General features: G+C 34.4%; 1 protein-coding gene across 1 annotated transcript in view; it reads right to left on the bottom strand.

Annotated features, from left to right (window-relative positions):
- The window catches only part of ADAMTS6 (ADAM metallopeptidase with thrombospondin type 1 motif 6), a 273,067-nt gene that overhangs the window by 120,778 nt on the left and 138,646 nt on the right, over positions 1-13,643 (bottom strand). The window contains exon 10 of the mRNA XM_022596555.3: positions 1,478-1,624. Within this exon, the coding sequence (XP_022452263.1) occupies positions 1,478-1,624 (147 nt within the window). The remainder of the gene's footprint in view (positions 1-1,477; positions 1,625-13,643) is intronic.

Consider the following 13,643-nt stretch of genomic DNA (forward strand, 5'->3'; position numbering starts at 1 on the left):
TGCTAGTGCTTTCTGTTAATTACTACCAAAAGATGTCAAACAAATTCTCTGTGGTCTATCTTTATAGCCCTTTACCCAGTTTTGGCACAAGGCAAGTACAGTGTTATAATTAATCTATTACTAACATTAAAAATTGTTAGGTTATAGTATGGTTATTCAGAAGAGCTACCTTCTAAAATAAATTTCTAATTCCTTCAATTTCATCATCACATTAATTAATTCAAAAGAGCCCATTTTAAACATTTATCTTTTGATCTTTGATTGAGTAAAGCATTGTGCTAGGTAATTGAAAACCTCTTGTTTGTGGCTTTTAAAAATATGTAACTATAAGTTTTAAGAATATAATCTGGCTATTAGCAGATATGAACCAAAATTTTAATGAATAGTGTTGCCCTATATAACCTATCTGAATTCTAAAATTTTACACTATAATCATGTTAAGGTGAACTTTGAACAAAGGCAATTTTTAAAAAGAATTTTTGTTGCTTGCCTGTACTTTATGTATGACTCACTTTTTCACAAAGTATTTAATCTCTCCTCCTCAGAAAAAAATGGCACAAAATAGTTGAAGGTAATGATAGAGCAATAGTGCTTAAAACCTTGATATTATTTAAAATAATACTATACCACTTAATGAATGTCTATTAAGTGTTTTATATACATTACAGTGTTATACATAATTATTTACATGACAACCTGATGATGTGTGTATTACTACCTAAATTCACTCAACAAATGAGGTCACTGAATATTAGGAAGGTTAAGTAATATGTCCAAGGTCACACTGTTAGGAAGTGAGACCTAAGTCTATCAGTTTCCAAAGTCTAATCCTGGAGCCCGATGCAGATGACATGTGGAGAAACATCTGCTTTCCTAAACATAGTTATACCTGAGCTAATTTATATTCTTCATACTTAAATAACCAAACTCTTGGAATATATGTTAAAGGACCAGCAAAGAAGTTCTCAAACTGTAGAAAAGATGAGTCACTATAATAAATTTTCAAAGACAAATTTTCATTTTCTCATTTTCATTTCCTGGGCGTTGGTTTTTTGTTGTTGTTGTTTGTTACTATTAGATACTTTGGCATTCCTATAGAACTTAGTTTTTTTACCAACAATGTGAAATATGTAATCACTGAATTAAAGCTTGGCTTATGCGCTATTAAATTATATAAATCTAAATTCTTTCTGATATTGCTTCCCATTTATTTAACATTTCTAACACTCACATCATCAACCCCTTTTACAGCCTCGCTTCAGTTCCCCTAATCTGTTCAGTTTGTGTTCTGTTTGAGTATGCAGGAGAAAATTTGCCACAATGATATAGTAAAGTATTTTGGGAACAGCCTGAAATATGGGAACACTGGGCCCTATAAAAGTTACTCATTATGCAAAGTTTGAAGCACTACATATTAGGCTTCTATCAATGGCTTACTTCTGGAGCAATTCATCATCACTCTCCAGAGATTACTTACTCTAGAAAGCTGGTGATATAGTCTCGACTGCAGGCAGACCAGGAAAAGGGATTGGTATTTGCAGTAATGTGAGCTGCCATAAGTTTTGCTGCTTCATGACCTTTCGTCCCACAAGAATTTCCAATTCCATCATGGTTCATACCAAAACTGTTTTAACAAGGAAGAAACATAAGAAACATAAAAGAAAAAAAATAAGAAAAAATAAAACAAACCCTCAATACATCCTTTATTTCCTTATTTGATCATTTATTAGCCTTATCAACATATGGCTTCCATCAAGATAGACCAGGTCCTCTAAGGAAATATAGAATTAATGTTAAAGAGATTAAGGAATAATTCAATGATACAATATATTTCTAAATCTCTTTAAATTTATCATATACTCTCAAATGTTATCTCATATGATACAGTCTCTCCTTGAACAGAGAGGGAATATATATTAATTCTAACTTTACAGATGAGAAAAACTGAGATTTACTAAAGATAATTAACCTATTAAAGATCACACAGTTAATAAGTGTTGAAATTGTTAGTAGAGCCTACCTCTAACATGCTAGAGTTCAAGCTACCTCACTTGCTGAATCCAAAAGGGAATTATGAAAAGATAGTTACAACCCATGGAGTTCTAGGTTATAGGCCAAACATAAAAGTCCTTTTTCTTATTAATATGGATAAAGGGGAATTAAATACATTATGTAATTTATGTTTGTGTGTGTATGTGTCTTCAAAACACCTTTTGAAAAATCCTGATACATTTAAGGATTATGAATATAGCCTTTTCTTTACCATGGCCTCCCTGATTTTTTAAAGCTTTTTTTTGTCATTTTTTCCTGTGTCCTGTAGCCATGCTTAGTGTTATCAATGTGATTTAAAAACATATCTCAATGATAAATCATAAAATTTTTCTGTGGATAAATGGATAAATGGAAAAATGGATAAATAAAAAAGGATCTACGTACTGCATATGAATAAATTTAAGCCTTTCATCACAAATAGCCAGAAGTTTAGGTGAAAATCACTAAAAAAATCCTTATTGTGTCCACTGTGACATTCTAATAAATGCACCATGATATGTGTTCAAGGGAATAAGTAATTTGTGTGACATGAGTATAATACAGATAAGAATAGTTGCTGGAGAAAAATTTGGAGAGATAGTTGAGAACAGATAACACAAGATAATAAATGAAAGTAAATACTGATACTTTTGGCAGTGTACAGACTTTGAAGATTTGTCAGAAAGAGCAACTGAAGATTTCTGAGTAGGAAAATATGGAATTGACCTGTATTTTAGACAGATCATTATAGTAATTCTGTGGTGGAAACAATAGAGTGGAAAGAGAATAGAGCCAGGGAGCACAGAGAGAAGATGATACCCAATTCAGAAATGATGTAGGTCTGAACTAGGGCACGGGATAGAGAAGTGGGATTAGATTTGAGACATGTTCAGGAAGGTGAATGAACTGGCCTTCATAAATACAATATAAAAGAGCTATAATAAAGACATATAATATGTCCGTGTATGGCGGGAGGAGGGAGGAGGAACTAATAATTCAGGTATAGGGACTAACATAAGCAAAGGAAGAGAATCATATGAGAGCCCTTCCATATAACCAAATAACCTTCCAAGAACATCAATACTTAGTCTTCTTGTGTTTGACATCAACACACTCAAGTCAACCTCTTCTAGGAACATAATGGTGGAATTTACTGTTTGTTGAATTAGACATATATTCTGTGAAAACAATCAGCTATAGATTTACATGAAAAATTCCTCACTATAAATTTATAATTCAATAAACTTAATATTCTACATTTCTCTCAAAGGTTGATGCTATGATGTGATTACTACTATGATTCTTTTCAAATGATGATACTGATAGCTTAAAAAATATTATTTCCTTTTAGCAGTAGTCTCATACAAATCTCTGAGTAATATTAAGATAGCTGTAGGCAGACACAGATAGCTTTCAGAAAATCACTTTTGAGATTCCCAACTTCCTTACTTACTCTTTTCTAAAAAAAAAGTAAAGCTTCTTTTGAAATCATATTTCTCCCACGTTATAAAAGAAAGACTTATCTTTCAGTTACACATAATTTTACAATAGTTCATTGCCTTTGGCTATAAAAAATGGGTGTCAACTGGAAACATTTAGGGTCAGCACTGAGAAAAACTTTATTGATTAAATAACATATGTAGTTACTTGTTTTCATCAAGTTTATAGGAAGATATAATCAAATTAACAGCTGATGGGTTGTTAAAAAATTTGATGATAGATCACCATGGTTACGTTTTGACAAAGAATTCAAAAGGAGCTCAAAGAACTGAGTGATATTTCTATAATAAATTCCTTTCATCTTATCTATTTACATATGTGATCCAATTTTCTCAACATTCACATCTATAGAAACAAAATAAAGAAACCGAATTGGTGCTAAAATCCTGCCTCATTCTAGCAGTAGTGAAGTAACGGCAATAATTGAAAATATACATTTAAAGATACATCTTCTAACAAAAACTTTATTTTTATATTTAATTATTAAAATTCATAATATGTATATATTCTTCTAATCAATTATTAACTAATAATTGTAATGTAATGAACATATAATTCAGAAAAAATTTTTTTATGATCACAGGAAATTTTAAAAATGTAATTGCAACTTAAATTTTTTTGTTACAGAGATATTTGATATAATTAAAAATACTTTTAAGCATAAAAACACATTTTAAAAGTATATATTAAGAAATATTAAAATATACATTAGGATTGATATTCTGGGAGGGAAAGGAAGAGCAGACATATTGAGTTAAAGGAGGGAAAAAATATGCAAATTTTGGCTATAAAAGAAGAAGCTGTTAGTGTATTTTTTAAATAATCTTTTAAAAAAATATTTATTTATTTATTAATTTGGCTGCACAGGGTCTTAGTTGCAGCACGCGAGATCCTCATTGCCGCATTTGGAATCTAGTTCCATGACCAGGGATCGAACCTGGGTCCCCTGTATTGGGAGCACAGAGTCTTACCCACTGGACCACCAAGGAAGTCCCCTGTTAGTGTATTTTTAAAATGCATAATGATGGTTACCAAATTGCTATGGCATTTAGATTCAATCAGGTATATTTAAAGGAGGTTTTTATTTTTTACATACTAATTTTTGCAGTAGTCTAGAAATTCTATCCTTTGCAATTAGTTAGACATAAAAAATGTTGGACATCAACTGAAAAATAAACAATAGGGTACATAGTTTTTAAAACTTCAGAAGTATAGGGAGGAGATATGGGGATATATGTATATGTATAGTTGATTCACTTTGTTATACAGCAGAAACTAACACACCATTGTAAAGCACTTATACTCCAATAAAGATGTTAAAAAAAATTCAGAAGTATATATGGGAAAAGATTTAAAAACTAATGAACTCAAGTATCTGAAGAAGTAAACCTTAAATTCTATTTCTACTTACAATCCTTATAGTTTAAATGTCAGATGCAGAAAGCTGTCTTAAGGATTTCCGTTTCAGGTGTCTAAGAGAATGTATACTTTTTTGCAGCTTATATTTAAAACATAAGAATTCCCAGAAATGACCTGACCAATGTCAACTAGTTCACTAACAGTGACACAAAGTGAAATGGGAGTTTACAATTGCCGTTTATGACATCACCTTCAAAAGATTCCTCTAGGGCTTCGCTGGTGGCGCAGTGGTTGAGAGTCTGCCTGCCGATGCAAGGGACACAGGTTCGTGCCCCAGTTCGGGAAGATCCCACATGCCGCAGAGCGGCTGGGCCCGTGAGCCATGGCCGCTGAGCCTGCGCGTCTGGAGCCTGTGCTCCGCAACGGGAGAGGCCACAACAGTGAGAAGCCCGCGTATTGCAAAAAAAAAAAAAAAAAAAGTTCCCTCTAATACACTGACCAGGCCAGAGAAAGACAGTGTGTGTGTGTGTGTGTGTGTGTGTGTATATATATATATATATATATATATACATACACATACACATATATATTACAGATAAGCTCCTTCCTGAGGAAACTCTATCAGTGAGGAGTTTGTCAAAAGAAATGAAACTTACTAATGATTAGAGAAAATAAACGAGTCTACTTTAAACCATCATACTGGCAAAAATTAGAATGTTACCTTGGACTAAGTGTTGACAGTGGTGTAGAGAAACTGGGATCTTAGCACGCAACAGTTACAGTGTGGTCAGGCAACAGTTCCAGAGAGCAATTCAGCAGTATTTGGTCATATTAAATACAGGAAACATTATGACCCAGCAATCCTGTTTTTGGAGAGATATCCCAGAAATATTCCCAAAGGGAACATGTATGAGGATGTTCACGACAGAATTATTTATGATAGCAAGGAGTTGAAGACAATCTAGGTGTTCGTCACTGGGGAATGGATAAATAAACTTTGGCAGATGTATATTATGGAATACTAAGCAGAAGTTGGAAGCAACAAACAAGATAGATGTCTACACATAAATATAGGTAGATCTTAAAAACACTGAAAAAATTGAGAAAAGGAACAAGGTCTATAGCACTATATCATACATGCAAACAAAAGTTACATATATCTTATCAAATAACAAAGAAAGGCCAAGGAATTGTTCCAGATTAAAGAATTTAGAGACATTACCAAATGCAACAGAAACTGGATTGCAGGGGGAGAAGGTTATAAAAATATTGCTGGGACGATTGAGGAAATTTGAATAGGACTATATATCAGATAATAGTAGTGTATCAATGTTAAACTTTCTAATGTGATAATTATACTCTTACGTAAGAGATTATCTTTTCTTCTCAGGAAACAGATGCTGAAATAGTTAGGGATAGGGGACATGTCTACAACTTATTCTCAAATAGTACAGAAAAAAATACATGTACATATACAAAAAGAGAGAGAAAGAAATGTTGCAAAATATTAACAATTTTTAAATCTGACTCAGGGACACATAGGAAGTCTTTCTACTGTACCAATTTTTCCATAAGTTCGAAAACATTTCAAACTTAAAAAGTTAAAAAATAGGGCTTCCCTGGTGGCGCAGTGGTTAAGAGTCTGCCTGCCAATGCAGGGGACATGGGTTTGAGCCCTGGTCTGGGAAGATCCCACATGCCATGGAGCAACTCAGCCCATGTACCACAACTACTGAGCATGCTCTCTAGAGCCCGTGAGCCACAGCTGCTGAGCCCACATGCCATAACTACTGAAGCCCTCACGCCTAGAGCCTGTGCTCCGTAGCAAGAGAGGCCACTGCAGTGAGAAGCCCATGTACTGCGATGAAGACCCAACGCAGCCAAAAAAAAAAAAAAAAAAGAATAAAATTTTTTTTAAAAGTTAAAAAATAAACACAGACATATATAAAACAACCTGCAATATTTTGCAAGGATACATATGAATTCAAATATAGATATCAAATTTATTAAAGGAGTTATCTATGGGAGGGAAGAAATGGGAGTGGAAAATGGGAATATAGAAATATATGCACATATATGAAACAAAAAGGGTCCTTGCTGGGACTGATAATGATGTTGTGCCCAGAAATAAGGATAGACAGATAGATAGAAAATAAACTCAACTCTCTGCTCTTGAGTTAAAAAATAATAATTAAAAAAAAAAAAAAAAGAACAAAAGAGAGTTTGGTGAACCTGGCGCCCACCCCAGTGAGTGAATAGTGATAACAAGAGAATACTTCCATGGTTGGTTTTATGTGTTTAATAAAATTAATCATTTAAGTTCAATAAAATTAATAGATTAGGCAACGATTCTTATTTGTGGAGGGTTAGAGAAAGAGAGAAAATCGGGAGAGAAAGTCTTCCTTAGGCCTCTTGTGATTCCCCCACATTTTGCTGAGTATGCCAAGTCTGCAAGGCCTGCTCTTAACCCAGCCCATTCCTCAGGACAACTTTAGGAAATGAGGTAACATCTTCCCCTGGACAAAGCACGTTTACTTACTACTTGCTATAAAACTATTAGATTTCCCAAGCTCAGTGTTTCTCAGTTTGTTTGTTTTTGCGGTACGTGGGCCTCTCACTGTTGTGGCCTCTCCCATTGCAGAGCACAGGCTCTGGACGCACAGGCTCAGCGGCCATGGCTCATGGGCCCAGCTGCTCCGCGGCATGTGGGATCCTCCTGGACCAGGGCACGAACCCGTGTCCCCTGCATCAGCAGGCGGACTCTCAACCACTGCGCCACCAGGGAAGCCCCTGTTTCTCAGTTTTGATGCAAACCCACTACATGTGTGGCATTCATCTGGGCCATACTGTGTTGCCCATGTGGGATTTGGGGCCAAAAGGAACCAAAATAAATATGCTGATGCTTATGCTGCTTGCTGTGCTGAAGTCTCTGATCCAGGAATCTCATGTCTTTTGCTCCATACAACAGTAATAAGCTAACTTATTAGCTTATAAATAAGGTAAAATCAAATCTCAAACTCAATGAGAGAGAAGTTTGTAGCTGATTAGGATAATATACCCAATTATGGAAAGCTAAGTAATCCTGAAACTAAAGTACTTCAAAATTAGTCTTAATTTTTCAGAAAATGAAGCCCCAAATCTATTAAAACAAAGTAAGTTATTTCCCAGGAAATAAATATGTTGAAGATTTTCAACTAAATCTCCCAGGGGAAACAAATGAAAGATCAAAAATTCCCTTTCTCATATCTTAGTACTTCTGATTTATTTCATAAGTTTAAAGGACACTCTTATTTCTACATTTTGAGTAAAAAGTTTTCCCTTTTCCTCTAAGATATCACCCAAAAGCAATAAGAAAAATAAGAAAAAAAACCCACAAACTTTACATTTAATGAAAAGTAGGAAACTTCTAAAACCATAAACCACCATATCATAATGTATGTGGGAGGCTGATTGAATACAGAAAAATTAGAAGAATGTGGAAAGACACACAGAGAGAGGGGACAACAAGAAGTGATCTAAGCTAAAACGAGTAGAGCATGTTCTCCAAAGTTAAGTGCAACAATCTGAGGGACAAAACCAACAATACTTTCTTATAAGCAACTGGTGTAAGGGTGCAAACTGCTGGAATATACACCCTTGCTCTAGTTGTCAGAGGAAGAGTAGATGGGGCTAACTGGGGAGTCATAAAAACTATATTTGTAGGAATCAGTCTGTCAGTGAGGAAAGGTGAAAGAGAGATTCTACCTTGCCAGCAGTTGTTAAAGAAATACAGGGTTAAAGAACTTGAATCACACAATACTGTATATCAGTAATAAATTCCTGCTGAGAAAGTAGCTCTGGTGCCTACCCAACATAAACCTTCTACAAGTAGTTCATCCAGAAAAATCAAACTCATTCAAAGATGTATGATTCAAAAGGAACAAGAAGTATGTCTAGAATATATGAAATAATTTTTTTAAAAAAGAACAGGAAAATACAAACAGAAGATGAGGGACACTTGGCAGAAAAAAATGTTGCTACAGGAAAGATAAAAATTGGACACATATGAACTCAAACTTAACGAAGACATCATTTCATAAAAACAAAAATTTAATGCAGAGACACAAGCAATCAGGGAAGATACGGCAAGATGAGAGATGAAAGCATGAACTGTCAGAGGAAATAAATGTGTGTGTGTGTGGGTGGAATAAAACCATCACAGGAAAAAGGCCATGATGAGTTAGCAAAAAAAAAAAAAAAAAAAGGCAACTGCTGAAAACATTCCTCATAGAAGTAAAAAGAGCAAGCAAAATAAAATTGTACAGGGCTTCCCTGGTGGCGCAGTGGTTGAGAGTCCGCCTGCCGATGCAGGGGACACGGGTTCGTGCCCTGGTCCGGGAAGATCCCACATGCCATGGAGCGGCTGGGCCCATGAGCCATGGCCGCTGAGCCTGCGCGTCCGGAGCCTGTGCTCCTGTGCTCCGTGACGGGAGAGGCCACAACAGTGAGAGGCCCGCGTACAGCAAAAAAAAAAAAAAAAAATGTACAAAGAGTTCAAAAGGATCAAAGTAAAGGAATCCAATATATATATCACTGTTGTCCCTAAAGAGAAGAATCAAAATAATAAACAGAAAGAAAAGTGACTTAAAAATACAAGAAAAAGGGCTTCCCTGGTGGCGCAGTGGTTGAGAGTCCGCCTGCCAATGCAGGGGACACGGGTTCGTGCCCCGGCCCGGGAGGATCCCACATGCCACGGAGCGGCTGGGCCCGTGAGCCATGGCCGCTGAGCCTGCGCGTCCGGAGCCTGTGCTCCGCAACGGGAGAGGCCACAACAGTGAGAGGCCCGCGTACCGCAAAAAAAAAAAAAAAAAAATACAAGAAAAATTTCAAGAAACAAAAATGCCTAAAATCTCATCAAATGTGAACTATTCTACTAGGAAAAACTGACACAGGTGAATCCACACTGAGTCACATCATAGTAAACTTACTGGACATCAAAAATAAAATATATTTTGGGCAATCAGGGCAAAAGAACAAATTACCTGTAATAGTAAAACAATCAGATTCACTTCAGATTTCTCCATGGTGACATTTAACACCAGCACACAATAGAGCAGTGCCTAGGAAAAATCTTGTATCCAGCCAAACTGAGTATAAAAGCATTTTGAACAAGAACTCAAGACATAGAGATGTTATGAATAATTCTAACAAAAACTGCTTCAAGATAAACTTCAGCTTTGTTTAAAAATAATGTAAAAGTTTGATGGTTTATTGGCTCTATGTGACTCTATTTGAGTTTCATGGCAGGCAATGCATACAACACAAGTGCAACTGGTCACCAGTCAGATTAACTCCCTTGTCATACTTCTTAATTATATTTTCTTGTTTTGTTTTTCTGAGGTTAATTTATTCTCTTATGTTCATAATATATGTTATTTTATATCATACATACTTGAGAGAATAAAACATATATTTACATTTTAAAGAATAATTATAAAGCAAACATCCATGTTATCTCTACCAAATTTAAGAAATACAACATTTTCAGAATAATAAAAGCTTGTCTCCTGTATTCACCTTAACAGTTATATTCTTCTTCCTCCCCTGAGAGAGAACTACTATCTTGACTTCTGTGGTTATCATTCCCTATGCATCTCTAAACAATATATGTTAACTCTGCCTGGTTTTGAAATAATAAAGTGGAATCACACTGTATATATTCTTTTAAAACTTGCTTCTTTTATTCAACATTTTTTTAGAAAGCATCATCTCTGCTGAGCCGTCTAGCCATATACATCATTCATTTTCACTGCTATATAGATTTCCTTTATAAATACACCATTTAATTATCCATTCTATGATGAAGGATTTGCTGTGGTTCCTGATGTGGGGCTACTATGGATCATGTTGCTATGAGCATTCTTAAACATAATTCCTGGTCATATATGTAAGAGTATCTCTAAAACAGCTTCTTAAACTTTTGGTGTCCTTTATATTATTAAAAATATTGAAGACCCCAAAGATCTTTTGTTTATGAGGTTGTATGTGGTGATATTTATCATAATAAAAATTAAAACTGAGAAACTTTTAAAATAGTTATTAATTCATTTTAAGTAATAATAAACCCAATACATGCTAACATAAATAACCATTTTAATTTTAAAAATCTTCCCAAACAAAAGAATGTCAGTGAGAGTAATAGCATTGTTTAATTATATTTTTGCTAATCTCTTTAATGTGTGGCTTACTAGAAGATAGCTGGATTCTCATATCTCCTTCGTCATTCAGTCTATTGTGGTATTTTGTTTTGGTTGAAGTATATGATGAAAATCTGGCCTCACACTAATGTATAGTTAGAAAGGGGAAGAGTATTTTCGTTAGCCCTTTCAGATAATGATAGATTTTTTTGATTCTACAAGAAAACTTGAAAACTAGTAATTTCTTAAAGGTTAGTTGAAATGTGGATTCTGAATCCATTATCAGTGATCTCTTTGTATCCTGTTTCATCAATATCACCAATCTCATTGGAAAAGTCTTTAAGCATTAGGAAGCTGTCAAGCTCATACTGACAGCTGTAACTTATCTTAAATTTGAATTTTTGCTCAAAAGCTCAAATTTTATCATTGGCAATAAATAACGTTGGTTGTTTTCCTTGAACAGTAAGCTCATTTGTTCATTTTTCAAGTGAATTTCTGCCAACAACCCATAGTTTCTCATTTGTTCTTTTAAATAAAAATTGTGTTCCAGGGAAAAAGCAGCTAGTTCATCTGAGATATGGAGCAAAACATGCTTTACATACTTCCCATTTTGTGATACAGATGATTTGATAAAAGACATGTACTTAAGGGTCATGACTTAATAAAATTAATAAGTCTTTTGCTTCATCAAAGACATTCTTAAGTGAAACTGGCACAATGGTGACAAATACAATGACTATTAGTATGGTTTCCTTGATTCATGCTAAAGTACCAGTACATACCCATCACTGTTTTTGTGAAGAGTAAACAACACAGTTTAAAAAAAAAAAAAAGACAAATTAAGTCTTAGTATTATTATGAAAGTAGGTTTAATCTGAAAGTGCTTTGGGAATCCCAGGGACTATGGACCACAATTTGAGAACCACTGCTCTGGGATATTTGTAGAAAATAAATTCTTGGGTCATAGTTAGATAAAATTTCAACTTTGCTAGATAATACCAAACAGCTTTTCAAAGTGGTTGCACCAATTTGCATTCTCACCTGTAGTATATAAGAATTCCAGTTGTACCACATCTTCACCAATATTTGGTATTTTCAGACTTTTAAATTTGTGCTAATCATGGTGGATATAACATATTTTCCTGATTATTAATCAGATTGAACATCTTTTGACATATATGTTTATCAAGTATTTGGATTTCTTCTTTTGTAAAGTGTTCACGTACTTTGTATATTTAATTTGTAGGAGTTCCTTACATCAGCTGCATGTCATTTGCAAACATCTTTTCCTACACTGTGTCCTATCTTTTCATTTTATGGTGTTTTTCAATTAAGTTTTTAATTTTAATGTAGTTAATTTGGTCAATCATATACTTAATGGTTAGTATTCTTTATGTCTTACTTCTATTATATGTTCTAAAACCTGTAATGGTTTGACTTCTACATTTCGGTGTTGTTGGATCCTATGGTAAGAATATATTTAGCTTTGTAAGAAAACGCCAAACTGTCTTCCAAAGTGACTGTTAATACATCTTAAGCTTATGTATGGTTTGACACAGGGATCTATTTATACTAGTTATTTCACTAAGCAGAAAGTATTTTTTCATATTTTGTTTTATTCACAGTACTTAATATCTGATCAGAGTTTAATAATTGGAGATGAACACTTAGAGGATTAGTGAACGAAAAATCTATCAGCTGAGATTTAACTTGGATAAACTGAGGAGACTCACAAGATTAAAATGCAGATCTAATAAACATTCTCTTATAAAGCATGGAATCCATAGAATCTGACGCTCCATATTCACTACAATGAACTTCATTTTTTTCTGCACTTGTTCTTGAAATTACCATAACTAGAGTTATATAACTCACAAGTACAGGAAGGCTCAACTCTGCTCATGGGTTCTGGGACTAATTTTGTTCACCCTTAGGGAGAATATAGAGAGACTGAAGCCAATAGCTTTGTGGAACAGCAATAAATATGGCATGTTGTTGGTCCAGTTCAGTTCTAGTTTTTGAGGTAATTGTAGTTGTTGGGCTCTGGTCCTACTTCTTGTGAAAAAGACACTACCTTGCACATAAATCTTTAGTAACTGAATTACTTGATTATTTCACCTACTCCTGAGACTCTGAGACCTTGACCAGTATTCCACTTCTTTTTGATCAGGGATTCCATTTGGCTTAGTGGTATTAAAGTTCTGGGTATGTAGCCCAGGTTCCCTTATGCTTCACCCTCTGGGATACACACTTACAGCTATCTACAGGACTTCCCTGATATTGACAATTTCCTGACTGAATTTTTATCTAAACACTGCTGGCAGACTAAACTAGTAAAGTTCTCACAAAGTGAATTGGATATGATGTGCTTAATTAATTAGTTAACATAAGTTACTTTAAATAGACCCCGTTGATTATATAGGAGGAGGTATTGGGAACTAAACCAATTTAGAAAATAAAAGCTATGACTATAGCATAGGAACACATAGTTGCTTTATTAGAGTGTTATTTTACTCATGGTTTTGTGTCCTTTTGTTAAGAACTATTGATGCTTATGCATTGTGCTGCTCTAGGCAA

This window comes from Delphinapterus leucas, chromosome 3 (assembly GCF_059928025.1).
Source record: "Delphinapterus leucas isolate spDelLeu-1000000601 "Yukka" chromosome 3, BTC_Dleu_Yukka2, whole genome shotgun sequence".
Taxonomy (NCBI): Eukaryota; Metazoa; Chordata; class Mammalia; order Artiodactyla; family Monodontidae; genus Delphinapterus; species Delphinapterus leucas.